Source organism: Archocentrus centrarchus, chromosome 24, assembly GCF_007364275.1.
Source record: "Archocentrus centrarchus isolate MPI-CPG fArcCen1 chromosome 24, fArcCen1, whole genome shotgun sequence".
In the NCBI taxonomy this organism is placed as follows: domain Eukaryota; kingdom Metazoa; phylum Chordata; class Actinopteri; order Cichliformes; family Cichlidae; genus Archocentrus; species Archocentrus centrarchus.
Genome location: NC_044369.1, coordinates 14,355,441 through 14,383,252, shown reverse-complemented (window position 1 = coordinate 14,383,252; position 27,812 = coordinate 14,355,441). Strand labels below are relative to the sequence as shown.

The 27,812-nt window shown below is 39.7% G+C and overlaps 1 protein-coding gene across 3 annotated transcripts in view; it reads left to right on the top strand.

Moving 5' to 3' along the window:
* akap12b (A kinase (PRKA) anchor protein 12b) overlaps positions 1-27,812 on the top strand; it is a 53,158-nt gene that overhangs the window by 18,869 nt on the left and 6,477 nt on the right. For 2 of the 3 annotated variants that reach the window (XM_030722144.1, XM_030722143.1), the window contains exon 2: positions 11,675-11,750. In XM_030722144.1, coding sequence (XP_030578004.1) covers positions 11,675-11,750 — 76 coding nt within the window. Of the gene's footprint in view, positions 1-11,674; positions 11,751-24,963; positions 25,208-27,812 lie in introns of those variants that run through there. The other variant, XM_030722145.1, reaches the window with a different exon arrangement.

The following is a 27,812-nucleotide window of genomic DNA, read 5'->3' as shown; positions in this document are numbered from 1 at the left end:
AATTTTGTCTTCTCATCTTAAAATACGAGAAATGATTATTGTGCTGCATTCTTTCCTTTACTCCCAGCCAGGCTGTTGCATGTTTATTTCAGTTCATAGTTTTATTCTCATTCTCTTTCATTTCTCTTTAAAGTTCAAGGAAAGGTTTCCATCAGCGATCATGTTAAGTAATGATTAACCAAGTAATTGGTTAAAAATAGTTATAAATATAATTTTAAGGTCTGGTGAGCTTCAGTGATAGTGAGGCATCCATTGTCCATCTTTTCCTCCATAGTTCACAGGAATCCCTGCTCCTTTTAAAGGTCAAGGCCATAGTTATTGCTTTACAAGCACTTTTCATTTATTCCACTCTTCCTAGGGTATTCTAGGGTATTAGTCAGATTTTAGTAAAATTAGATTAATTTGTCTTGTATTTTCATTCTTCTTACTTTGTGCAATACAGGCAACCAATGATAACACAACTCATAACTTATTTCTGTTCTTCACACATTACAATAACCTGTGAATTGTGATGGATCATAAACCGGATGAGCTACTTACATCAGTGGGTGCTATAAACAGGCAGCATTGCATCTTATGCAGTTTAGCTCTTAGAAACCAACAGAGTCAATATAATAAGGTGTTGATCACACACAGTTGAAATTAAAATTAAAGTGCAGGTCATTCATATCTCTGACTCCAGACCATTAAAATGACTTCAGCTGAAGTATTCAATGTATCTGAGACTGAGTACTTTCGGTACATAGACCATGGCTCTATGCCACTGAGTTCTCGGACCACACCCATCTTTGAAAATATTGTGTGTTTATGTAACAGATAACAGAGTGTTTCAATTAAATTGCAAATTACAAAGAATGTGTAACAGGGCATGAAGATGGGAAGAGAGGCAACAGTGCCTTGTCCTCTCATTGTCTGTGCAGCCCTTATTAGGTTCTCATGGTCCAGCCACACCCATTTGCAGAAGCTGATCTCATCTACACACCTTTAAAGTTTTGAGACCATATTCTTAATTATCTACAAAGTATTGAGTATTCTAGCCACAGAGAGACGTAGACTTTAAAGACCTGTCAAAGTGTTCAAAACTGCCTTTATGACAAACTTTCAGCTACACTTTTTGCCATGATCACAAGATGTCTGTCCTCTCACTCACCCACAGAAGACTCACAGGAGAATAAGTGGAGACAGCTGTTGGTACATTTTAGACAATCTTTGGTTGTAACAGTGACAATTATGGAGTGGATATTCTTTATTTTCTCTGTTACATAAACAACCAGGGAATATTTTGTACCACAGTGAGGTCAGGGACACCACAACTTTGCTTTTTTTTTTTTTTTTTTTGATAAGTGGGTCCTACACATTATAAGTGACATATTTCTCCACTACAATGAAAAATATTTAATCTCTTTTCAGTACAAAATATTTTGTCCACACATGACATGGGGACTGCAGCTGTATCTGTACAATTATTCTAATACGCGGATTGCGAATTAATGTCATAACCATTAGATTTTCACACAGCAGCTGCCCCACAGTTTGGTGTGCACTACACACTAGAGGAGGTTTCAAACAGTATTTCAGAAGAGCTGATTCACTGTATAGTTGTCACAGTTTTTCTCTGTAGTTGTTCTGTTTTGGTCCCTGTTAGTTTGGTTGGTTTTTAGTGCAGTTTCTGCGTTTAGTGTTAGTCTTTATGTTGTCTCAGTCTTAATTTGTCTCTTAGTAACTTTCTGTTTTACTTTGAAAGTTAGTTTCTCATGTGTGTTGTTCTAGTTTTACTTTCCCCCTCTTCTTCCTCCTTTATTGCTTACCCAACACTAATTTAACTTATTTCATCTGTGTCTCATTCCCAAATCACCCCGTGTATATTTATAATCTTGTTTTTCCCCTCGTCAAATTATCCATTTATGTTCCCCATGTTTCTTGTGATTTGAAATACTGTTCTTTTTTAAACTCTTGTTGTATGGTTTCTCGTGCTTCATTGCTAGTTGCCAGTTTAGTTTATCTCCCTTGGACTTTGTGTTTCTTGGTCAATAAAAGCTCTTCTGTTATTTGCCTCACCTGCCTCTAAATCCTGCACTTGGGTCCTCTCACCACCAAACTTAAACCTGACAATAGATGACAAAAGGACAATACAAGCACACCCAGACTTGGAAAGTGAAACTTTAAATGCACGAGATTTATTTGCCAGATTGACACAACCACTGCTAGGGAAAAATGTGTATTTCCTCGCTGGTTGGCAGAGGTTTCTGGCTGTCACTGGGTGAAATTGGTTATTAAGAAGGTGCCGCACTAGAAACCTCCTAGTGATTGCTTTGATTACTCGCAGTTCCCTGTAGTTTTTCACATTTGTCTGCAAACACTCACTACTGGCTCAGTGGTAGTAAAACTTAAGAAAGTGAAGCACAAACCAGAAATGAGAAGGTTCACCTTCAAAGTAAAAGCTGTGCCTCTGAGCTGCAGCCAGCAGCTTTCAAAAAAGCACCTTTACTTTGAAGGCAAATAGTCCTCGTTTCCCATTTGTGCTGCGCTGTTTGCAGTTTCACTACACCTTGGAGAGTAGCTGGACTGTGTTTGTAGACAAGTCCAGTGCTTCAGTGCAAACTGCGGGTGACTGCAGCAATATGGTAGCAACCAAAGCAATCACGAAGGGGTTTTTTTGCCAGAGAATGGTCAGTGACTGCCATTTTCCCCTTGTGACCCAAATGTACCTAGGGAAAAATGTGTATCCCTCGACCCCAAACATTGTTCCAGCAACTGCCATCAACCTCCAGCAACCGGTCAAGGAATACTCATTTTTCCCTCATGATCGGTGGTTACCAGATGATAATGTACTGTTCTTTAAGCCTATGTGAGTGGGGCTTTACTTGATCCTACATTGTCACCATGATTGTCTTATCCAAAGTGGCAGACAAGTTAATGTCACATGGTTAACCTCAGTGCATAGAACCAATGCAACTAAAGGCATTTGCTTGTGAAGTGTATATTAAGTAAAATCTAAAATTCATACTTTCACCTAAGTTTGACCCAATGCAGTCATTTGCTCTCTTACTGTGAGGTCTTTCAAGGTGGCGAAATCCAAATCAAGTTTTAAAAGCATATTATTGAGTTTGAGTAATTCAATTCTGAACGTCTAAATTATATTTTTTGCAATTTGCAGGACTTTACTGAACTTTCCCACAAACACAGGACTAAATGTGATGTTCTCCCATTAAAGATAAACTGGTATAAAAAACTGGCAGCTACACCTCCACACATTAGAAACACACAGGCCTTCTCACAAAACCCGAGGAGCAGGGGAGTATTTCCTTATACAGCTTTTGCCTGTGTGTTTGGGAAAAAAATTGGCAAATTTATTATAATGGATGCCTTCCCGAAAGCCACAGTAAGTATACTCACTGTGGCAAACCTGCTCTGTGTATAGAGCAGAAATGTATGAGACAACTGGAATAAAAGAAGGAAGAAAAAACATTTCACATTGTGTAGCTGAAAATGAGAGATTATTCCACAAACTAGTCTGAAACTCCTGAAATATTAGACTTATTTAGTGCTTTGTTAGTTCACCTCAAAACACTCTAGAGAGCGTAAAAGCAGAAGCACAGGTGCTGAGCTTGAGCACCTGAGCAGAGTTAATGGGTTGTGGAATCAGTGAGAGTGTTCTTCGGGGGTCTTGTCAGGCTTTGATCTTTGGTATGCACTGAATGTGGAGGTCAGGGATAATAGTTTGGGGGCTGACAGGGGTGAAGAGACATGAAGAGCGAGGGAGGGCGTAAGAGGGGGGCTGACATGACGGTGTTGCAGGCCCCAGAAACCTCCAGTGCAATCTGCACCTTTTGTAGCTAACGTGGTGGGAACTGATATGATTGTCGCAAAAAGCGCTGGAAATTTTTAAACCCCAGTCTTTATCTTTCCTGTCTCCGTTTTCCCAGTCGCCCCCTCTGCCCGCATCATCCTCCTTTGGTCCGCTCGGAGACCCTTTCCACACCTCAGAGGTCAGAGGTTGACACGTTAACTGTCCTGGACAAATTATGTCCCCACTGAGAAACTCTAAGCCTGTTATCTCATGCTGCCAGTTTGCCTTTGTGTGACTTGTCTCTCTGAGAATAATCCTAACATCTTAGCTAGTGTTACTAAACTGCAACACAGCCATTCATCAAAACATCTAGAAGACCTCTTAATATTTAGGGTAGGTTTTCCTCTCTGTGTACTTTACCGCATAATTGTCAATATATTGGCAACAAAATAACCATAAAGGTCTGATGGAGTACATTTACGACTGCCGTTTACGACTGCCTTTCATCATTATTGTGTGTTATGATTCACATTTATGGGTTGTTTCCTGGTGAGACTGAAAATATTAGACTACTGTATCTTTCAACTTCCAATAAAAGCTACTTTCCTCCATTGTTTCACTGTATGAACCATTTCTTTGAAGACTTCAGTCTTTTAAGCCAGCTTGATATAACGTATTGCATAAATTGCAATAAAGTTTCAAAGCAACAGGTGTTTTAGATTAAACCGCAACAAATCCAAATCTAAACCCGAAGCGTCCCACTGTTTCTCTACATGTGAGCTCCTAAATCAATTTCACCTAAAATTTTTGGGTCATTTGAACTGTAGCCTGTTCCCCACACCGTTTTATCTGGAGATTTTCTTTTTTTTAAGAGGGTCACCAAACTTTGCTTACACGCTTAGCTTAGCATCTTAGATTAGATGCTTGGTTTTAAGACATAATTTGCCATTTGTGTCACCCTCTTCTTTTCCATTAGCTCCAAGGATATAAATCTCCTTTGCAGCCCTTTGTGAAGTGGTTTAGAAGACAGCAGGCTGTCTCTCTCCTGGAGCCAATGAGTAGAGGTGCAGCCAAGGAGTAAATGAAAGAGGTAGATAAGAGGAATAAGAATTAGAAAAAAAAAAAGATAAATGGGGATAAAAGGAAAGCACCAAGACTAGAAAAGAAGTGAGAGAAAAGATGAGAGGCGAAAATCTAATCTGAATCATTTTGCTTTCGCAAACTACAGCTGGAATTATTTCATAAATGAAGGTGCACTAGAGGTAGTTTCATATGCGGGCTTTCTTACACATCAGTTATACAACTAATCAATCTGTAACGTTTGAATGCACTCACTACCCAACTTTTCCAGACTTCAAATATGATGCTGATGCCTGAAGAGCATGACAATAAATAACAGTGTTAAGTTCTTGGTGTGTAAGAAAATTATTGGATTGCTTTCATATAGTGATATAGTGGCTCCACAGTGTAGTGGGTTTCACACGTTGTGGGTTTAACTCCAGCTGGAATTAAACCCTTTGGGGTTTTGTCAGGAAAGGTATCCAGTGTTGATCTCTGCCAATTCAAACATGCAGAGCTGTTGCTGTGGCAACCTTTTTGTTTTTCTTATGCTGATATAATAAATAAAAGCAACAATGGCGAAAAACACAGTTCTAGTTTTAAACTATACCCTCAGCGACCACTTTGTTTGGTACACCTGTTCAACTCCTCAAGGGCCTTTAAACGTGCCATGGTAGTTGGTGTCAGGGCTGGTCTGAGTATTTCAGAACCACTGCACAACCATCTCTGGGGTTTAATGAAAATAATCTGAAGAAGAGAGAATATCCAGTGATCATTAGTTCTCTGGGCCAAAATGCCTTGATGTTGTGAGAATGAGAATAGCCAGACTGCTTTGAGATGATAGGACAGAAACAGTAACTCAAATAACCACACGTTACAATCAAGGTATGCAGAAGAGCATCTGTGAATGTACAACATGTTGAAACCTGAAGCAGATGGGCTACAGCAGCAGAAGACCGCACCAGGTACCACTCCTATCAGCTAAGAACAGGAAACTGAGGGTACAGATCATACGGACTCACCAAAATTGGACAACAGGAGATTGGAAAAATGGTGCCTGGTCTGATGAGTCTTGATTTCGATCCAGTAGAGCACCTTGGGGATGTGGCGGAAGAGGATATTCACATCTTGGATGTGCAGCCGACAAACCTGCAGGAATCGTTTGATGCTATCGTGTCAATATGGACCAAAATATTAAGAATGTTTCCTTCATCTAACGTAATTATAAAGTGATTCTAATGACCTAGTTCGATTTTATAGGTCAATTAAAACAAATTGCAGCATTTATTTGCAAGTGTAAACAGTGACTCAGCAGGTACAGTAAGTGCCACACAGAAAAGGTGCTTAATGGATGTGTAATCCCTGAAGTGGAAGAGGCTGAAGAAAAGGGAAGGGAAGATGAAATCACTGTGAGTGCAAGGCTCCTTGTGATAAATGAACATGAGCCCAAGAACGTATTAGAAGTGCAGAAAGGGGCTGTAAGAGAGGAAGGTGGTGTTTACTAATATTTGCTCCCTGTGACTTTGTGCTGCTCTACCGCATGAATGCTACAAGTAAACATATGCTTCCATATGTACTGTATATATAATTCTGCTGCCTACTCCGAATCTAGACACCAGAATTAATCAAATCTATTCAAAGAGAGAAACGCGACTTCTCGAATGTTTTTCAACGGGCAAAATCTTGATCATATTACACAGGAGACCAGACAAGAGAAAAAAAAGAAAAACAATCTCCTGCTGTTGTTTTCCTTGCTGTTGTTTTCTTAAGCAGACATTTCGTTATGCGACCATTCCTTGTGCACTTTTTTCAGCAGGAAGTCTGCCTTTAGATCTTTGTGGCAGACCATGCTGACCAGACATCAAAAATGCAGAACTGGCAGTGAAACGGCAACGGATCGTGTCCAAACACTCAAAAAAGGTATTCAGAGTTACTCAGGCGTCACACCACTTTTCAGTGTTTGGGTCGGTTCACTTTCAGTTCAGTGCAACAATGAAATGCAAATAAAATTCCTTTAATACCAACAAAATCTTCACTCCTAATCATTTCTAGAGGTGTGGAATATGATAATATTTATTGTCTTTCCTTACCTGATCTGTTGTTGCACATAGATGCTGATTTTACTTGATTAATTTTTGATACCACTGACCATATCTTGTTTAACAGGCTTTGGTTTGGCATATCTGTCTCAGCATTAAATTGTTTTTCCTCATATTTATCTGGCAGGGCTTTCTTTGTTAGGGTGAGAAAGTTCTCCTCTAACACTGGCTCCCTAACCTGTGGGGTTCCACAAGGTTCAGTCCTCGGCCCATTATTATTACCTCCACCTAGGAGGTTATATTTGTGGTAGCGTTTGCCTGTGTGCATGACATTCCATCTGTAAACACAATAGCTTGAAAAGTTTTGAATGAATTCTAATAAAATTTTGTAGGGGTGTAGAGTGGGGTCATGTTAACGATCCATTAAAATTTGGCTTATATCTACCAAGACCTTCAAGGTCAACTTAATGATTTATTGGTTGAAAATTGACAAAAAGCCTTATAACTTAGAAACTATGATGTGTGGTGTATATTGTCGACATATAGATAGTTCCAAAAGTAAATTCCAACAAGATTTAGGCCATGATTAAAGCTCTTCCTAAACTACATCCAAAAATCTGTCAAGCGTTTGCTTCCTTCAGCTGATCTGTGAAGTCCGGTGTTCATAGTCTTGATGTAATATCTGATACTTCTCTGGGCTTTGATTCGCATGTAAAATCTATCTCACATTTAAGGAACATCTCTAAACTGCAAGCTATAGTCTCCTCAGCTGAACTAGATTTGTGTCATTGCACCTAGATTACTGCCTTGTTTACTGGCTTAGATAAATTGTCTCTTTCACACCTCTAAGCTATACGAAATGCTGCTGCCAGACTTCTAACACATTCTACTAAGCATGCTCATATTACTGCTATCTTATATTCTTTACATTGGCTCCCAGTAGATTTTAAAATTCCTGTACTTATAAATCACTAAATGGACAAGCTCCAGATTATTGATCTCAGCTTCTTATTAAACACACTGCTGCTTGCAGTCTTCAGTCTGTGGCACCAGGATTTTGGATCAGTGTCCAACTCATCTTCATTTAGCTGTGGACTCCTTAAAAAGCATTTAAGGTCTTATACTGCTATTAACTGTATTTACATTTTCTATTGCATTTTATTGTGATTATTCCTAGTTTTTAGTAGTTTGATTGTATTTTATGTCTGAAAACCACTTTGTAAATAAACTTTAATTACTTACTTGTAGTTAAGGCAGACAAAGTTAGCAGTTTGAGGTAATGAGCTGTGGTTGTTTGGAATTAGAAATGAAAACAGAAAAGAAAATGTTAAAGGTAATATAAAGGCCCACATTAATTGCAGGGTCACTGTTATGTGATGATCAGACATGCTGCACCCACAACCACCATGACTGCCACCATTTCAAAATTATGAGATGCAAATTTTTCCAATATGGACACAATTCTTAGGGATATTGGACGGAGGTTAATTTAGGCTAATCCCAAGCACCCAGTGTCAGTCTAAGGGACTGTGGGAGTGCAGGGGGTGAACATTTGGGGTAGGTAGAGTCAGGTGTGGAATTTTGGTGAAGGGGACAAGGAATGCCAGGAATGTTGCAGGTCTGGAGGTCAGCTGGTGGCTCACATCCCAAATCTGATTGTAGCTTCTGATGGCTTGAACAGGACTAAAATTACAGAACCATCCTCCCCTGTGTGCAAGCATGTGAGAGGGGGGGATTTTTCATATAAATGAGGTGTAAATGCTCCTTTGCTGAAAACCACTGGGGCACTTTTTTGCCATGTTTTGAGAGTAAAGTTTAAATACAGATCACAGATGGTGGGATTTTAAAGACACGTGTTACTCAGAAATTACATTTACTTTTGAGAGCTGTACTCGCAAACTTGTGTGGGTTGCAGTTATCGTTTTAATTACTGAAAGATGTCAAAATTATAGGAAAAAATGATCTCTTGTTACAAATTGCAGCTTGCATGATGCACATATTGTGAAACAGGCTTCCCAGTTCCAAAAACCAATCACATCTGCTGGCTTTGAGCTTTTTTGTTTGTTTTTTTAAAATTTGATAGTTCAAAGCAACCTTTGAATCAGATAAGGATTGGTAACTTTCTTTTTTCCTCTATTACTGAAGAATGAAAAGTTGCACAAGCGGATGGCAATTTTTCAATCGAGTATCATGTTTCTAGATGGATGAACTTTTTAGTATGAGTGAAATAACCAAATTGTTCATGACTTCACAACGAGGTTTTCCAGTTCTTTATGGAAGTTTGCTGTATGAGGTAGGCGGTGGATAAAACTTTTGATGTAAACATGTTTTCAGATGACTGATTCCCCTTCCAATCAAAGCCAGCCAGATCATTATAAGCCAATACAAACAAATGTGATATTTTACCGATCCAAGAAATAACTGGCCAAGTTCTGAAATGTTCATGGCTGATGGCTGCAGTGTTGACAGAATTCAGGAGTAAATACGAGATTTCTGTGCATCTAGAACTTAATATAATATAATGCAGCTAAATTTCATAGGCCTCGTTTAAGATGCTAAAGTTTCCCTATTATTTGGTTCCTAGAACCTATTGAGCTATTTTGATAATTGATTATTTAGTTGCGGTAAACATTGCCTGATTCTAGTCTCTCAAATGTTAGAATTTGTTGCCTTTCTTAGTAATAAAAACCTGGAAATTGAAGTTGTTGCTTCTGAGAAAATGTGAGGAGCATCTTCTTGTTTCTTTAAAGATTCATGATGAATTGGTTAAAAAAAAAAGAAAATATTTAGCAGTTTAGGCTGATCCAACTATCTTTAACATTTCAGGGAATTTATTTGATCAAACATCAGCCACATCATTTTAAATGAGAATATATGCCGCCTTTCTAAGCATTTTTAATCTCCATTTCGGTTTCGCTGTGCTTGTCCTTTGCATTTGTCCTTGGATACCAAGCAGTTATGCCACCGTGTAGACCATCCCTCCACCTGATGATTGAGTCCCCCTGCACTCTTCTAATCTGATCCCATTTTCTTTTAGTTCATCCCTCTGACCTGTCCCGAGCAGATTGTTTCCTCCATGGTGTCATTTTTCAGGGCTTTCCTAGAGGACTTTGGGCTGCTGGGAATACAACCTGACTTGTCCATTAGTTATATTAGCATCTCAGTGGGGAGGCTCTGGTTCCCTTTCCCCAGGCTGGGAAGGACAAAAGCTCAGGCCTGCCTGCAATTGTCCACCTGTCAGTCAGCGCTGGTGGTTGCCAGAAAAACTGTCAGGGCTCAGATCCTCTGATAAGAGTCCTGTGAGCCAGATTTTGTGTTGTTAACTTGTTTACACACGTGTTCACGATGAAAAAAAAGTAGGAAAAGCTACTTTTTTTTTTTTAATCAGTTCATTTTTGCTGTGTTTGTGGTGTATTACTGTAGCTGTTTTCAAGATCTGGTCACTATCTGCCAGTGAAATGAACAATATAAGCATACTCTAAAAAATACTTACAAAGTAATTATTTCAGGGGGGTGAATTTGATGTTAGTGTATCCATTGTCTTACACATAAATTTCTCTGCCTTTTAATAAACCTATTTGTGGATGATGTATGATATACTGGCAGTGGCTCGTATACACCATTTAAGGCTCTCTCTCGGTATCCTGACAGGTTTATTTGCAAATTGTAAACCTGAGTTGGTTCTGATAAAGACATTTATTTGCTGCGCTGGATTATTTGAAAGCCAGAGTGCATAGGAAATGTGGCTGAACAGGATTACTCTTGTTTCTTTTCCAGTACTTAAGTGAGAGCTGCCACTGTCCTGAATGTTTTAAAGAAATCTGGAGAAAAAAAATGTACTTGGATCCTTGCAGAGATTTAGATGAAAAGATTTATGGTGGCTGTGACGCTATCAAGCAAGGAGACCATTAGGATACTTTGAAAAAGTTGGAAAAAAGTTATCACTACAAAATATTTAATGATTCAGTGACAATAAAAACTTAAACTTCATCTTAACGTAAAAATGATCTATGTTTAATTTTATATGTTTTCACTTGTTACTCGCAGCCTACCTGCAGTTGATCTGCACCCATTATTTGAGCTTTTCTCTTGCACAAAGACCAGAAACAAATGGAAACAGCTGGCTGGGTCCAATTACAGCTCTAAAATTTTCATACCAATACCACTAAAGCTCACTGGCCAACATTTTGAATATTGTTCGCTTAATCCATACACAAACAGTTACAACCGGTGGTTTTATGGGGAATTAAACAAATGTTGTGGGTGGTCAGACAGCTAGCGGTTTGCCAAGAAATACTTCCAGCAAGTCACTTCTATTGCTAAACCAGCTGTTGCTTTACTTTTCTGCCCATTTGCTGATCAAACAAACACTATCCAGTCTGTTAATTAGAAAGCTTTGGCGGTTTTGGTGGTGTATATTTGAGTTTTGCCCTGTGCCCAGTTATTTCCAGTCTTTACGCTAAGCTACAGAAAACTAAGCTAGACTCTTGCTACCGATAGCTCCACAATGAGCACACACATATGAGAGTGATAATTTAACTAGCATTATAGAAACTGCTAAATAGATTTTGTTACTTATTCCCTCTTCTTCCAGTTTTTATATTAACTTGTGCTAAGCTAAAGTGCTAACATAAGCTAATACAGCTTTATACTTAACACACAGACAAAGGTGATAAATCTTCTTATGTAACTCTCACTAAGTCAGGAAATATGTGGATAACATATCAAACTGTCCCTTTAAAAGGAACATTTTCTTTACCTGTTTTTCTTTGCTCTCTTTTTTCAGTCTTTGCAGAAAAATGGACAAATCTCCAGCATGACTAGCCTGAATGGACACTCAGAGGACAACACGCTAGCAGAAGGTGTGTATGTGTGTGTGTGTGTGTGTGTGTGTGTGTGTGCATGTTTTGTCCTGTCAGTAGTGTTTATTTACTGTGTGTGACTTTGGGAGCTGCTTTTTCTTTGGTGAATGTGGTTAAGTGGTGGCAATGTTTGTGTGTGTTTGTGTCTGGGGTTTCTTACTGTGTCTTAAGCAGTGGCAGTGGGTAAGCTTGTTTGTGTGGGGTCTGCTTTCAGTGTGTGCATGATGAATTCTTGTGTGCAAATGTCTTCATGGCTTTGCATGATCTACTTGATACTAAACTAATCCCTTGGTCAACACACAGGGGACACCTACATGAGCTTTTCCCACTGGAGCCACACACACACACTCCACATGGCCACATACCAACATACTCTTTTTCTCTCTATTTTATTATTTAACTTATCAGGTGACTGCATTCAAATTGAACTTATATACATCTTTTTTTGTGAATTTTTGTTCTCATTAAATGGGGATATTTAAAATGGTCTGTTTCATTGTGGAAGATACTCTAAGGACATTATAAATCAGTTATCTTTTATAACCATTAAACAGTAATAAACTGTGTAAATCTGTTTTAACACGTGCGCCAACCTGCTCTGTTCATCTCCTGCAGTGCCTGTCCATCACTAAAGCTGCATTTGTTTATTTTTCATACTATATCTATCATGTCCCCCTCAGTATGGGAGGGCTGCAGGGGTGCGTACACCCTCCTTAAATATTTATCAGGCCGTGACCCGGGGCCCTGCACAAAGTAACCTGTGCACTTCATAATATATTACGGCCCAGGAGAAGGAGTAACCCTATACTACTTAAAACACAGAGATATGTCACATACCACTCTGTCAAATAACATATTTAATAAGGTATTTAATGAAGTGATCCTGTCCATCCACAGAGTAACCCAATACCCGTTTCAGTGCAGAAGTACAGAGTGAATGGGTTGATGTGGCATGTAGACCAGAGAGCAATTCTGTTGGTGAAGTAGTTCCTTCTCTGGCTATATACTGTAATTTAATTAGTATGTGGAACAGAAAACAAGGTATTCACTTATTAGAAATAATTGGATTTTGTGCACACATAGAAGCTGCAGCCTGGTTACTTTCATTTATACAAAACCATATCATTTCATATTATTTAGGTTAAAATTATTTTTTTGAACACAAGCAGCTCCTTTGCTGGTGCAGACCTTTTTTTTTTTTTTTTAAAAGTCTGCAGCTGATCATTTTGGCTGCACTCAGTTTGTACTGCATATGTGACGAGTGAGGTTCTCTGACTGAGAACCAGAGAAGACTGAACTCAAGGCAGATCAACCTAAAGCATACTCCGCTTTGAAACTAGCGATTAAGACCATTAATTCACCAGGAAAGTGTGTATTGAAGGACATCTCTATATAATTGGACTTTTTAAAGCCAGAGGAGTTGCCCTGTGCTGTCTATTACTAAGAATTGGTTTTAAAGCACTTTTGCATTAGCTTCACTTTTCAGATCTGAAAGTTATTTTATATCCAGTCTCAGGCTCTGTTAATTGTTCTAAACCAAAAGGCCTCAGAATTAGAAATAGACATGCAAACCTAACTGAACCCAACATTCATATATTAATTCTTCAAAAGAAAAGAAATCCAGTTTGACTTTTGACTTTGACCAATAAAAAACAAAATAATTTTTGGTTTCCCATCGCGCCGCCAGGTGTTCTCAATGAGAAAAAGAAAAAGAAAAGAAAAGAAAAAGAGAGATAAACAACAGAAAACAGTTCTGAAGAACTTTCAAGGCTACAGATTAGAAGAGTCCAGGGGAGTAAGCAGCAGCACTCTACCTCATAGACAGCCTGATAAAGACACCAATGGATTGTGGGAGACAGGAAGAGAAGAGGAATCTCTCCGATAACGCCAAAAAACAACAAAAGACTGGCTTCAGATCAAAAGACCCAACGCATACTGCAAACACTATGACTATAATCTCTCTGTATCAGGTAAAGAAGAGTGTTTACGGTTAGTGGGCCAGCCCAGGCATGAAACTCCCCAAACATGTCACACATCAGCCTACAAACATGTTTCCAACATGTTTAGCATAGTGACCTTTTTCGGAGATACCTCGTAATGTGATAAAAGTCACAAATAGGTGAACAAGTAGCAAAAGATATGCTTTAGAGGCACTTTGTGAATTGGTATCAATCTATGAAATGGTCGGGAGTTACATTTCCCAGCGCATTTGTCACCAGTCAACCCCTTTGTGAATGCAAACACTGAATCTTCTGAAGCAGATGAGCAGTAACAGTCAGAAACAGTCATGTAAGCAGTATATAAATAACTGAAATCAAGCTCAAAGATACTCATAACTTGGTACAGTATTCATTTGTGAAAGAGGAAATACATAGTCTAGTCTACATTTTTGGAAGCCCTCAGTTTTTTAAACAAAAAATGATAAGAAATTCCTTATAATCATATTTGAAAATCCTTATTTAACTCTGCCAAAGGCTTTGAAATGAAGGGTTTATGACACTTTACCAGGTAGACAGGAGCTCAATGAATATTGCATGTTAGAGTTTTGAAGAAGCACTCAGAAATGTTTCTTTGCAAGGAAATAAAAAGAAGGGAGCAGAAAGCTAGAGGCAGGAGAAGTAAAAATAGGTAAAGAGAGGAAACGACATAAATGATGCAGCTACCTATTACATAACCCACTGCAAAACCCCTACAAAACCCTACAAAACGGACTCCAAATGGATCAACATCGATTCAGCTTTTGTCTCCCTTATTGCTTTTTTTTTGTACAGCATTTAATTATATTAGCAACAAGAGAATTTTTTTTTTCCATGTAGACTTGCGTAAAAGCCTGCATGTGTGATTCAGAGGCGTGGGTGCATTAGGGGTGTAGTGGGAGCCCAAAGAATGACATAAAAGCTGAGGTAATTCACTGGCGAGAGCATTGACTGACCCTCCCAGATGGCTCGCAGGCTCAAAGAGGAGGACAGATGAAGTTATGTGGAAGACTTGAGAGGGGGATACTGCTGACTGTGTGAGTCTGTGTTGGAGATGCTTGTGTTTATTTGTAGTGCAACCGGACATCGTTCGCTGGTCAAATTGTCCATGTCTGTTTGTTACATTCCAATCACGGGACTAGTTGGGTGGGGTTCACCAAATTGAAGTCGATTTGAAGAATACTTTCATTAACGTGTGTGCATATCAGTTTTGGATGCTGTAAGTGAGGGATTTAAATCTTTCTGTCATACTGCTCTAGAAATACTATGTTGAAATATCTTTATAATCTTTAGGCTGAATCGCTTTTGAGTTTTTAGGTGTTGTTCAAAAAGACAGCTCTGAGCTAAAGCCATTGCCTTATTTTAACATGTTACAGACTAAGCAATAAAAGTAGTCAACATACTAATAAATAATGGCAACAATTTCTAGTCACAGCCCAGTTACTGTAGCACACACTGTAGCCGTCACAAAGTAAGCGAGGTTATTGAAGTTCTGTTGGTCTGTGGTTTGTTATGAATTTGCAGAAATAGTTCACATGTGTCTTTCTGCATTTCATTTTTATTTTTTTATTTTTTTGGCTGCAGGTGTAAACTTTTACAGCATGTTGCAGTCTGGTAGGCATGTGTATGATTGTGTTTTATGTGTGGCCATGATTTCATCCCAGGATGGACTTGTTCAGGCTCGGCCCTGGGGAATACATAGCTATGTTGCCAAAATGTTCATCATGCCTGTGGAAGCGACCTCTCCCTCCACTTAAGCTCCATCTGATCTCTGCCAGTAAGGCTTCAAGCTCCTAACACAGTCCAGCCACTGGATCATTCTTCTTGGATTTCTGCTTCATATTTCTTTTTACATTCCAACTGACAATACTCATTACAGTTCGCAGTTGGGGCTCAGATAGTGTGTGCATCTTTTTCAACTATCCTTACAGTACTGGAAGGAATTTGTGTGCTCTTGGTTTGTACTGTGAGTGCGAGCACACTGTGATCCATTAACTAGCCTTGAGATGTCAAAATGATTTCTCTAGCTACATATGAAGGAAGATATCCCACAGGAAAGTGTTAGGGAGGCAGAGTTTTAGACCAGAGTGCTTGAAAGCCCCTCAGTCCCCCAAGATCCATCATTGTCCAGTTATAAGTGCAATTATGTCCATTTGTTCTGCATGTTTTATTTAGTCCCTTGGTATGAAGTGGGTGTTTTAAGGACACACTTCAGAGAAGGAGATAATAGGAGAACCCTATTAGAAAGCTTTCTTTTGTCAGCTGCTATCTCAGCCTCTCCACTGATCAGGCAGGGGGCTTTTTGCCTCCTACTCAAACACACAGCTCATAGGGGCAACAAAATATCTAATGTTTCAGCTGTTTAACTGATGCTCAGCTATGTTTTGGAAATCCACATCATCAGCAATAGGCAGATAAGTGGACAGCGGGGTCCCACCAAGCACCAAACGTGGGAGGATTTTCCATTTGGTTGGTAGATTCAGAATTCAATTCAAAAAGTTCTGGTTTTCACCTTTAGGGCTCCGCATCATGAAGCACCCACCAACATCTATTTTTGCAGTCATGTCACCAGCAGGAGTGTCAGGTTTTCTGATCAGGCCTTATTATCGATCCCTAGACTAAAGCCTCCAGTCTAGCCTTGAACTGAGCGGACTGGTTCAAAAAAGCAGCTGAAGACCCGTCTTTTAAACTGCTGTCTGGGTACCATTTTACTGTGTTTCAGTTTTTTACCCTGAATTTGAACTCTGAGGCTAGTAGTATGAAGCAGGATTATGTTTGGGTAACTTTAGTGTTTTCTGTACTATGAAAATGATTCTTACTGGGATACAGCATCATAGTAACTTGTGCTGTGAACTGCTCTGGACCAGGTTGTATTCTAGATAAAAGATCAGCAGGTATGAAATTCCTTGCTGTGTTGAACAGCACTTGGGAAATACTTTAAAAAAAATCACAGGGGGGTTAATAAACTGTCCTCATGTATATAAGCACAAATATCTGATTCTAAAACCGAGCATCTCTTTGTAGCCTGCTTAAAGCCTAGTATCAAATAGGGATGGCACGATACCACTTTTTTAGGTCCAATACCGATACCGATATTTTACATTTGGATATCTGCCAATACCGATACAAATCCAATCTTTTTTTTAAAAAAAACAAAAAACAATTGATTTCAAATGCCTGGATACATTTTACATAAGTCAACAGTCTCTCACACAACAAAATCAAAATCTTTTAGTTGTCCCACGTACAAGACTAAGAACCAGGGAGGGGCAGAGCTTTTCAGGCAGTGGTGCCAAAGCTCTGGAACTGTTTACCACTCCAGCTCCATTTAGCTGACTCTGTGGCATCTTAAAAAAGCAGTTGAAAACTTTTCTGTTTAACCAGGCTTTCTGTTGACTTTATTCTTATTCTTTTTCTTTTAATATGAAATGTTAATATGTTTTAACATGGTGTTTTATCTGGGGGGTTTTGATATTGTGTTTTAATTATTGTACAGCGCTTTGTGACTTTTTGTCTGTGAAAAGCACTAAATAAATAAACTTTACTTACTTACAACAATCGCTCTATCACCTGAATCCTGCTGCTCCTATGTGAGAAGGTGATGCATTGGCTTATGGTATGTTGCAAATTTCAGTAGGGCTGCAACTATCGCTTAATTTAGTAATCGAGTATTCTATCAATTATTCCATCAATTACCTGCGTAACTGGATAAGAAATACTTTTTTCATATTAACAGTTCATCTGCATATTTTAACTTCCGTACTGCAGTTTTTCCCTGTGTGAAACAAACAGGGTGGATGGAGCAGCTACAAAGCTCTCTTTTCTTCACTTACTGATCAGTTGGTTGATGAAGGACCTCCAGCTGTTTCCCACTGAAGGTTTAATGGTGCTTACAGGGAGAAAAGCTTTCTTTCGCTCCATCTGAGCTCACCAGCTCCGCCTCTTTGCGCTTGTGCAGACAGACTGCAGGTAAATCAGCTGACTGCTGCTGTTGTGCTATCAGTGTTTATGTTGGAAAACTGGGGGCTGCGAGCGTAATCTTGTAATGCTTTATATTCACAAGCATTCTCCTAAGTACGTTTCTACTGCAGGTCTATGTTTAGTCACTAATCAGGGATTAAAGTATAAAAAATATTTTGACGGGGAAGGGGTCCTTACGGTACCGGATGCGGCACTCGCTAGCAGTATGTCCGGGAGCTGAAGTAGAGAAAAAAAATAACAGCTCAAATTCTCAGCACAGCGAGCACAACACACAAACACGCAGAGAGCAGTGGAAGCGTGGAAAAACATGTCAGTGATCATCCATTACATCGCAGCGACGGAGAACTGAGGGGGTTATTTCCTGAGCCCCACTCCATTCCGGTAGGTGGCGGTAATGCAGCTCTAAGTTGGTTTGGTCAACTGCAAACCCACAAGAAGAAGAAGAAGACGACGGAGAACTGTAATGCAACAAATGTGGGTCGGATCGGATCGGATTGCATTTTTTATTTCTTTCCGATATCCGATCCAGTATTTAGGCCAGGATCGGACCGATACCGATGCTGAATATCGGATCGGCGCATCCCTAGTATCAAATTAGCATTTAGACTAAATTAGAATTCTGTTTTTTTATTTTTCTGTTCCAAAATCAAGGCATCTTTAGTGTCATTAAGGCTTGAATTGAATCTATTATTAATTTGGCTGATAAAAAAAAAAAATGCTTAAGAAATATATGGCTGACAGCACACTGATCTACCAAAAACACTGATGGTCAAGTCTGTCTTTACACATCGAGCAGACCTTAACAGAAGGAGGCACACACATAAATTCATTATCAGTTTAAGTCTAATATATATTTTCCACTTACTCTGGACCGAAATAGCCATCTTTTTGGCTCCACTATATTTGCTGGCTATTCCCTACTCTTGTTTGCACAGCCAGTTCTTTTGGATTTTTCCACTAGAAACAAATCCGTGTTATAACTGGAAGCAGGGTTTATATTAGTAGATGAAAGCAACTCTAAAGAATAAAGTAAAAGAGGTTAAAGAGCTTAGTAGAGCTGAGGGCGAGTGCAGTTTTGACTTCTAATTATCAGTGCTTTGAAACTTACATCCCTAATTTAACATTCAACAAAGATATTTTTGTCTGTGATTAAAGTCGTTAAAAAAAAAAAAAGATTGATTAGAGTAGCCTTAATGTACCTTCCAGAGCATTAGGAATCTTTTTTATCTTATTGTGCCTCAAACCCAACCCTTCTTTCACATTTTAGCTTCAAAAGCCTGACCATTTATTAACATTCATGTAAGAAAATAAACAGTCAGGTCCGCCTGAGGTGAAACATATACTATTTTCAGAATCCAACATATTGAAAACACAAACGTTTGTGAGCCAAACCAAACCATTTGAAATCATTAAATTAGGTTGTCAGTCCAGCAGTTTTAAATAATAGTTCTCAGTGCACTGAGCCTAACAGTACAGTAATAATGTCAAATTTATAGTAGGCTCCCATCAGAACATTCAGAATCCCCCCCAAGGACCTGCTCATCTCCACGGGCGCTCCTCTCTCATCTTTCCCAGCATCAGGGAACCTAATCTCTCTCTTCAACCCCAACATCCCTCAGGCACATGGAAGACTGCGAAAATGGACCAAAAATGTGTCTGACCCGTCCTCCCCTCCTTCTTTAATGCCATTATGAATCCTTTTGCTGTGCAGCAGCTGGTCATATACTATGATTAGTCATTTGTACCTTAATATTGTTGATAAAATGTTCCTTCAAGAGGGATGTGCCAGTGAGGTGAGGTTTTTCACTTGTTTCTGATGCAGAAATTTAGTGAAATCGTTGTGGTGGAGGATACTTGATACTTATGCAGTCTGCCTCATTCCACTTAATCAAAACTGATGTGGAACTATTTCGCTCCGCAAGCCTGTTCACGAAAAATTAGATTTGAACGCTCAGTTGAAATTAAAAGTAGGGTTAGGATGAGCATTTTTGAGTGCACATCAATCACAAGTAAACAGATCTCTGCCAGACGCTAATATAAAACAGCAACTGAAGCAAGGAAACAGGATGAGCAGCCAGGAAGAGCATAATGGAGCCTGAACATGTGAGCCACCTTGGGGTTGGGCAATATTTCGTAATTTTATTTTATTTCAAAATGTCTCTACTTTTTGGTTTTATCAGGAGTTAGTTTCAATGTACATATTCATTTGAAATGTGAATTAAAGGGAAGCAAAATGCACATGAAAGCCTGCATTCTTGTTGACCTGGCAGCTGATATAAAGGAACACCATTCATCTCCATTCATTTGTAAATGTTGACAAGTTCCAAGCTCCAGGGGGAGATCTTCAGATCTCCACTTCCCCGTTTATACATTCCAGTCTGTACTGCAAGAGAAGATGATGCATAACAACAACTGGAATGCCAAATTGCTGGACCAGATATTTCAGGAATGCAGAGAAAAGTGTATATCAGATGGCAGCTGTTGGCTAAACATACTGCTTAGTGAGAACTGCCTCACCCAAATTTATACTCCCTTTTTGTCTTTGTAGGACTTCAGGAAGACCAGCAGCACTGGAAGAGAGCTTAATTGGCTCAAATGTAATATTAGCCAGTTGCGTGCAAGATAATATTTGCTTTAGTGGAGTCAGAACCTTCTCTCTGATTACTGAAAGCTGTAAACATGACTGTCCCATTGTTGTGCAGCAAAAATAAACAAAAACATGGGAGACATCACAGCCACGCTGCACGCTTCATCACGCGACATCACGTAATGTACAGTTTCATAAAGGACACGGAAAGATTGCCGGACAGACTGTGTAGAGTACAGAATGAGTGTAACTTGAGGAAATGGGAAGAGGAAACAGTGATGTCAAGAAGTGATCATTTCCTGTCCGACATTCTTATCCATCCCGCTGGTGCACGCACAAATGGGGGGAGGGGTGGGATGGGGTTTAAAGCGGATAGCAGAGACTGAGGGGAAAGTAGTGGAGAGGGATAAAAGAGGATTGGGGTGTGGATTTGGGAAATAAACTACAGTGTGAAAGGAGCAAAGAAGAATTCAAAAATGTGGAAGAAAGGAAAGTCATTGAATGAAAAATCTGTCTGGTCTCGTGGGCAGTTTCACACACTCACTGCTCTAGTTTCCCTTTCCTCCAATTATTTCAACATCATCCAAACCAGTTCTTGGAAGACTATGAGGCGTTTTCTTCTGCGCTATCTAATGATGTCATTCATTTCTTTACAGTCTACAAAAAGCCTCTCCACCCAGCACCCTAAACCCCCACCCGTCCAACCATTCAGAACTCCTCCTCAAACATTCCTCCACTCAGGCACATTTTCCAATTTATCAAGATACGTGAGGCAGAGCGTGACATAAAGGTACACCTGTAGTTTGTCTGTAGTCAAAATACAATTTTAAATTAAAGGAAAAGACACAGGTTGTTCCACCTCCTCATTAAAGCTAAACAGTGTTTGCATTTAATGAAATGTTCAAACCAAAGACTCCATGTTTATGTTGCTGCACCATTCAAATACAGTGCTGTGAAACAGTAATTGTCCCCTCACTTGTTAAATTATTAATTAACTGTGATTAACCACATTTTTTTGAAAACTGAGTTCAATTTTACTTGCCACACCAAGGCCTGATTACTGCCAGACCTGTTGAATGAAGCAACACATCATGCCACAATCTAAAGAAACTGCTATCACAGAAACATAGAAATATCTATCAGTCTGGCAAGGGTTACAAACCCGTTTCTAAGGCTTTGGGACTCCAGTGAACCACAGCGAGAACCATTATCCACAAATGGAGAAAACGTGGAACAGTGGCGAACCCTTCCAGGAGTGGTCAGCCTACCAAAATTGCTCCAAAAACCCATCGACGACTCATCCACCACGTCACAAAAGAACCCAGATCAACAATTAAAGAACTTCAGGCCTCCCTCGCCTCAGTTAAGATCAGAATTCTGTGGACTGATGAGACAAAAACTGAACTTTTGACAAGGTTTTTACAAGGTTTGCTACCAGAAAATCCTGAAGTAGAATATCCAGCCATCAGTTCATGCCCTGAAGCACAAGCTCACTTGGGTTATGCAGCAGGACACTGATCCAAAACACACCAGCAAGTCCACCTCTGGATGGCTAAAAAAATAAAACAAACAAAAACAAACTGAAGGTGTTGGAGTGGCCTAGTCAAAATCCAAACTTAAATCCTCTTGAGATGCTTTGGCATGACCTTAAACAGGCCGTTCATGCTTGAAAACCCTCCAGTTATTAGTTTTAGGAGGCAATTACTTTTTCACAGCACTGTTGATCTTTTTTATACTCTTTTTTATACTTTTTATACTTTCACCAAAGTTCAAACAGGCAATGTAAAACAATCTGATTTGGGCTTCTCAAATGTAAATGCTTTATGTTTTCTTTGTTCCTCGCTGAATGAACACTGACTGAAAAAAGAAAACAAAATTATCAGTTTCTGCGGTTTTGAAAGATTTCTGGCCGCAAACTGTTAGTTTGTAATGACTTGGCAACAAAAGCTCTGTAAGACTTAATTATTTAGTGCTATTTTATGAAGAACATAACATCCAGTTCAAATACATAGTACTTTTGTATTGCAGGAATATCAAGTCAGGCCAATCCAACATATTTTGTAGACGCCTTTAGCAGCAGGACAAATTTAGAGTTGATTGTTGTCTGCTTTGTTTTTAATAATTGTAATTTAAAAAGGAAAATACATATGGAGCTTTCCTTTATTGTCTTCAGTGTTTCCCATACTGTGTAGTCTAAATAAAAATCTCTCAGCATGTATGGAAGTCCAGGAATGTGATTGATGTGGATGAGTCACACGAAGGAAGCTGGCAGGGAAAAGGAAGACGTGGTTTGACCTGCTAGAGGCACTCTATCTAAATTCCCTTCAGTCTGACTCAGTGTTCATTCAGCACAGTATCCTGTCAAAATGGTCACTTTGTACCGGACAGATAGTGAAATAACTCTTGGATGAGTCACTCCAATAACTGAAAGACTCTCTGGTGTGTCTGAATGACATTCTTTGCAAATGATTGGCATCAGATGAATCAGTCTTTATGGCATAGTAAGATTTTCTCACTCTAAACTGGCTATTACTTATTATTGCACCACTGGAATAAAACTATGAGTTAAAACATGTCTCTACATTACAAAAAACCAGATAAGGGAAATGGCATTCATAAACAGAATCTTAAGGTTTTATTTGTAATTTTATATAGAATAATTTCTGTTATTCTCTGCACCTTTTTTTCCCCCAGTATAATACCTTATAACCTCATTTCCAAATGAGTAAATAAAACATAGTCCAGTCACTGAGACTAAAACCTATGTTTCAAAATGTGAAATAATGAAACTGAGAAATTCTGGTGCTTTTTGGAAGCCATCTTCTCATTTCAATTATGATGTGAGGTACTTTCCAGCCTTCTTATGACTGTACTGCATAACTGTTTCTTTTTACCATCAGGAGTTTGGGCACCGAAGAAGTAGTTTTCTATAGTTTTCAAGCTAAATGCTTTCCCGTCCTTGCCTGATATTAGATTTCTCAGTTCAGAAAGCTCAAAATGTTTACAGTGTGATAGCTCTGACCTGCAGGCAGGCAAACACCTGGGCTCTTTTACTGCCTTCTCTTTAAAATATGTTGTCTAGATGGCAGCATAATTTGCCATCTAATAAAAATCGTAATTGTGCTCTTACACATGTGCAAGTTACTCGTGCCATGTGCACTAATGCACCCACATACCATAATGGATGCTGGCATCTGAAATGTGGGCTATAACCAGGCTAGGGCTCAGAGAAGGTGGCAGGTTTTCTGGATCTCATTACATATATATTTTTTCTTTACACTGTAGATTCACAACTGTCTCCGTTTAGTGGATCACATGAAAAATTCACAGAAATCAGTGCTGGATAAAGAGAAAATCAGATTTGTCTTACACGTGTATTGTCTTTGATCCTTGTTTTCTCCCACTGGTTTATTTTAAATTAGCCTGACATTCTGGAGGTTTGAAAGCAGTAAGAACTGTTTTAATAGCTTATGCTGAAAAATCAGAGCAGACTCTTCAGTCGTCTCACACTGGGAGGTGACGCTTTACTCGATTACTTCAGCTAGACTTGCTGTCGATTAACTTCCCCCTGTGTGAACACTTCTCCCACACTTTGAACCTCACGCACATAAACATTTTCGGCAGCTGCTTTCAGACGGGACTTGATTACTACTGTTATCACCCATTTGGGGGGCCCACTAGGTGGAATTCACACATTCCTGTGGGACAATGTTGAAGTGTGACAGATCTGATTATGTTGGTATTTACCTGAGGATTTATCTGCATTCCTTGACGTCTCTCTTGCCCCACAGACAAAGACTGAATTAAATGTGTCTGTATTGGAGCAACTGATGGAGCCCAATTAACATTCACAGGAGGCACGCTGGAACTTGATGGTAGCCCCCATTCATGATTTTGATGTAGGATGTTTGTACCAACCTTTCTTTAAACAAGAACACTTGAGGTCAGTGTTGTAAGTTAGGTCTTAATGTTCTGTCAATTTTCATACAGTACACTTAGCATCCATATAAAGTCCTGGATTTCCCTCTGGTTCCCTTCATCGGCATTCCTCTACATGATTGGTGATGTGAGCCACGACATACTGCAAGGGAGAGCCTGCTTATCCCCTGAAGAAGTGGAGTAAAGGGGATTGAGGGGGGCTGGGGTCCTTAAGACTGTTTTACAATTGCTATTTTTTAGAAATAACATATTCATAAACACCCATGTCTGTCTTTTGAGGACAGACTTTGGTGTTCAAGGCCAGAAAGGATGCCTGTAGAGCTCCCCACCTCCAAGGAAACAATGTAAAGTTTGTGTCTACGTGACAGTGCGGAGAATAGATGCAACTTGGGGGGGTTGCGTGTGTGTGTGTGAGTGTGTGTGTGTGTATGTGTTGGAGGTTTGTACATGTACAATAGTACAAATCAAAAAATGCTTCCTCGAAAGGTCACATGATGAGCTCAACTTGTTCAGGGTGTATGCTCAGGTCTGAGGGAGTGTGAGCGGATAAAGGAGGAGGAGGTGGGTATGTGTGTGTGTGTGTGTGTGTGTGTGGGGGGGGGGGGGGGGGGGGGTCATTCAGAACAGCTGAAGAAAGGGAGGTGGGAGGAAGAGGGAGGCAGGGGTGGTCCTAACATGACATGTGTGTGGGACTGTTGAAATGTGTGTGGAGCACTGATTGCTGTTCATACTGACTGAGAAGCACTGAAGGAGAGAGACACACACAGCTCTGAGTCTAATAGTAAGGACGAAAGTGAAAGAGAGGTTTTACTGAGTGTGTAGAGGAGTGAAGGAAAGCAACGCTAAAAGGCTAAAGAGTATAGGCTTTTATAGTTTTTAACTCCAATTTTATTTTTGCATCTTTTTATTTTTGGAATTTTTGGGAGAAGGGATTTTTGGACTTCTACCAATGCTTGGAACAATCACTCTAACAGGTAAGGACAATGATTAAGTAGGATCTGATCAGTTGTATGTGGACAAATCTGGAGCTCTTTTTCAGTACAAAATGCATTAATACGTGCTTAAAAAATACATGAATTATAGAGGTGTGGCTGCTGCTTTACTGTCCTTGATCGAGATGATGTTTAAAAGTAAAATATTCTGTTTGCGTCTTTTGCTTTAGTTTATTTGAGGGAATTTTGAAACCTAAAGCATATTTTTATTTTACTGTATGAGGGTGTATTGTCAAAGGCATTGGTGTCCTAAGGGTGTGGTTAAATGAGCATTGTGGCTTGTAGCTTTCCCCGACACAGATGAGTGATTTCAGTCGGAGTGCTTTGATCACCGTAAGGTAGAGCCTCATTTTGTAGTAAGTAAAATAATAACTGTTACACTTTTACAGTCATTCTAACAAATATTCTCAGCCTCAAACTACTGACCTACTTCCTACTTCCCCTGATCCCAAAGTATACATCCCACATTACTGCCAAACGTCTTAGTGAGGAAATAATTCACACAGACAGCTGATGGCTGGAGATATGTGACGATGTATGCGCAGACATATTTTGAAACCCTACTTTTGGACCGTGTCACCATCTCATCCAGCTCTGCTCCCTGCATCCAATCATGTGAAGTGTTTCATTAGATTAGAGTGGGATCCCAATTCCCAGTAGGGTTATTTAATGTAGCCAAAGTGAATAGGGAGGGAAGAGACAGAGGCGTATGGAATTAATTACATGCCAGGACTGTTCCTTCTTCAGGCCATCTAACTGGGTGTGAAGGTTCAGAATGAGCAGGATTGGACTGTTTTGTTTCATAGTGACCCAAGTTTCTATATTTCACTGCTGGTTAATTCAGATTAACTCACATTAGGCTTTGGCTTACTCTGGGAGGCAGTGATGCAGCTGTTGATGTGTCCCCCCCCTGGAGACACAGAGACACTCTGGCCACACCTTTGATATAGACAGAGGGTGCAAGGCAGAGTCTGTTAGTCTCCTCCTGTTAATAGGACGGGGGTGGGGGGGTTGTCCCTACTTTGGTTTCAACTGACTTCTTTTGTTTTAAAGCTTCTGGCCCAGACTACAGTAGTTATAACAAGGATTTGCATATATTTTACAATGTTTTACATACTGTGTAGAAAGAATAGCTGCTATTCATCCTCCTAACTGACCTCCCTCCCTAACGCTCCCCCCACCCCGACCCCCCACCCCGTATCCATACAATCACAAAGTGGTGCTGAAGCAGCCTCAACACAAACAGTATCTGATCTGTAGAGTGGAGTACATGAACAACAACCTCCAGTTTTTTGCAGTAGTGATGATATTTAATATGAGAGCCTCGCCTTACCACATGCACTCACACTCACACATAAACAAAGCCTGTCTCCAGTGGAGAGAAGCATTTCAGCTATGAATGTGTGTGTCTGAGATATGTGACACCCTCTAAAGTGCGTTAGAGGGTGAAAACACCCCACCACCACCACCCCTGTTCCTTCATCTTTTACCCCCCCCCCACAGCCACCTCGCCCTTCGCTCTCACATTCTTTCTGGTACAGTCGTTACTTAAAAACCCTCCTCCTCCTCCCAGATAACAGTTGTGTGTCTGGAGGAAAAAAAGATGGGCTGGCAAACAGAGATCAAAAAGATGAGAGAGAGATGCCAGTAGTCTGTTAAATCACCATGGTTCCTGTTTTATTATCCATGTAGATACACACGGCTGTTGCTGGCCTGGTTTACTAACTCACTAACTGTCTGACCCCTCCTCCATACACTAAACAGTCTTTGCTACACCAAAATGTCCTTGAGGACAGCTCAGTGGAGCTGGTGTAGTTATGTACACTAGGGGATTTTCTGTTGCTGGCATACCTAAGCTGAACGTTTTAACATTATGTGAAATTTTTTTCTACTGGTCTGTTTTGATGGGGGGGGGGGGGGGTTGGTGTTGTCTTGCCAATTTAACAAGGGTGTGATCGGACCCTGAAAATTACACCTACTTGAGAGGAAGAGAGCCCACTGCTGTGTGACACTGATGTAATTATCAGCTAAGTAAAGTTAGCCAACTCCAAGTAAATTTCAAACTTCCTCGAGGCTGCAGTGTCTCTTGATAATAGGAAAGTTGACCAACCCCCTTCCTTTATTTTCAGAGGCCAGAGAGGGTTAGAAGGCTATTGTGTTTGAATGCGTATCTGCTTTGGGAAGGGGGTGGGTCCCCATCCATCCTGCTGTGGTGGAATTTGGGTCAAGGGGATTGGGACTTATTCTAAGGAGGGGTAGCAGAGGACTGTATTGTTTTTGTTTTTTTGTGTATTATATGGGCACAGACGAGACACGATTTAACTGAAAAACAAATAAGCCTTCTTGAAATCTGCTGGGATTTAATTTCAAGTTATGTTTAGATATCCTAAAATTCTTTTCCTAAACATAGGGTGAACCACATAGCTCGCATTCCTCTCAAGTCAAATTCGTGCATAAGATATGGGCGGGCCCTTGTTAACAAGTTACCATACAAAAACAGTTTTTAAACTGTTACATTACTAATTTTTTGTTTGTTTGTTTTAAAGCAAAAACATTCAAGGAATGCGGCGGATGGAGATTCGTGCCT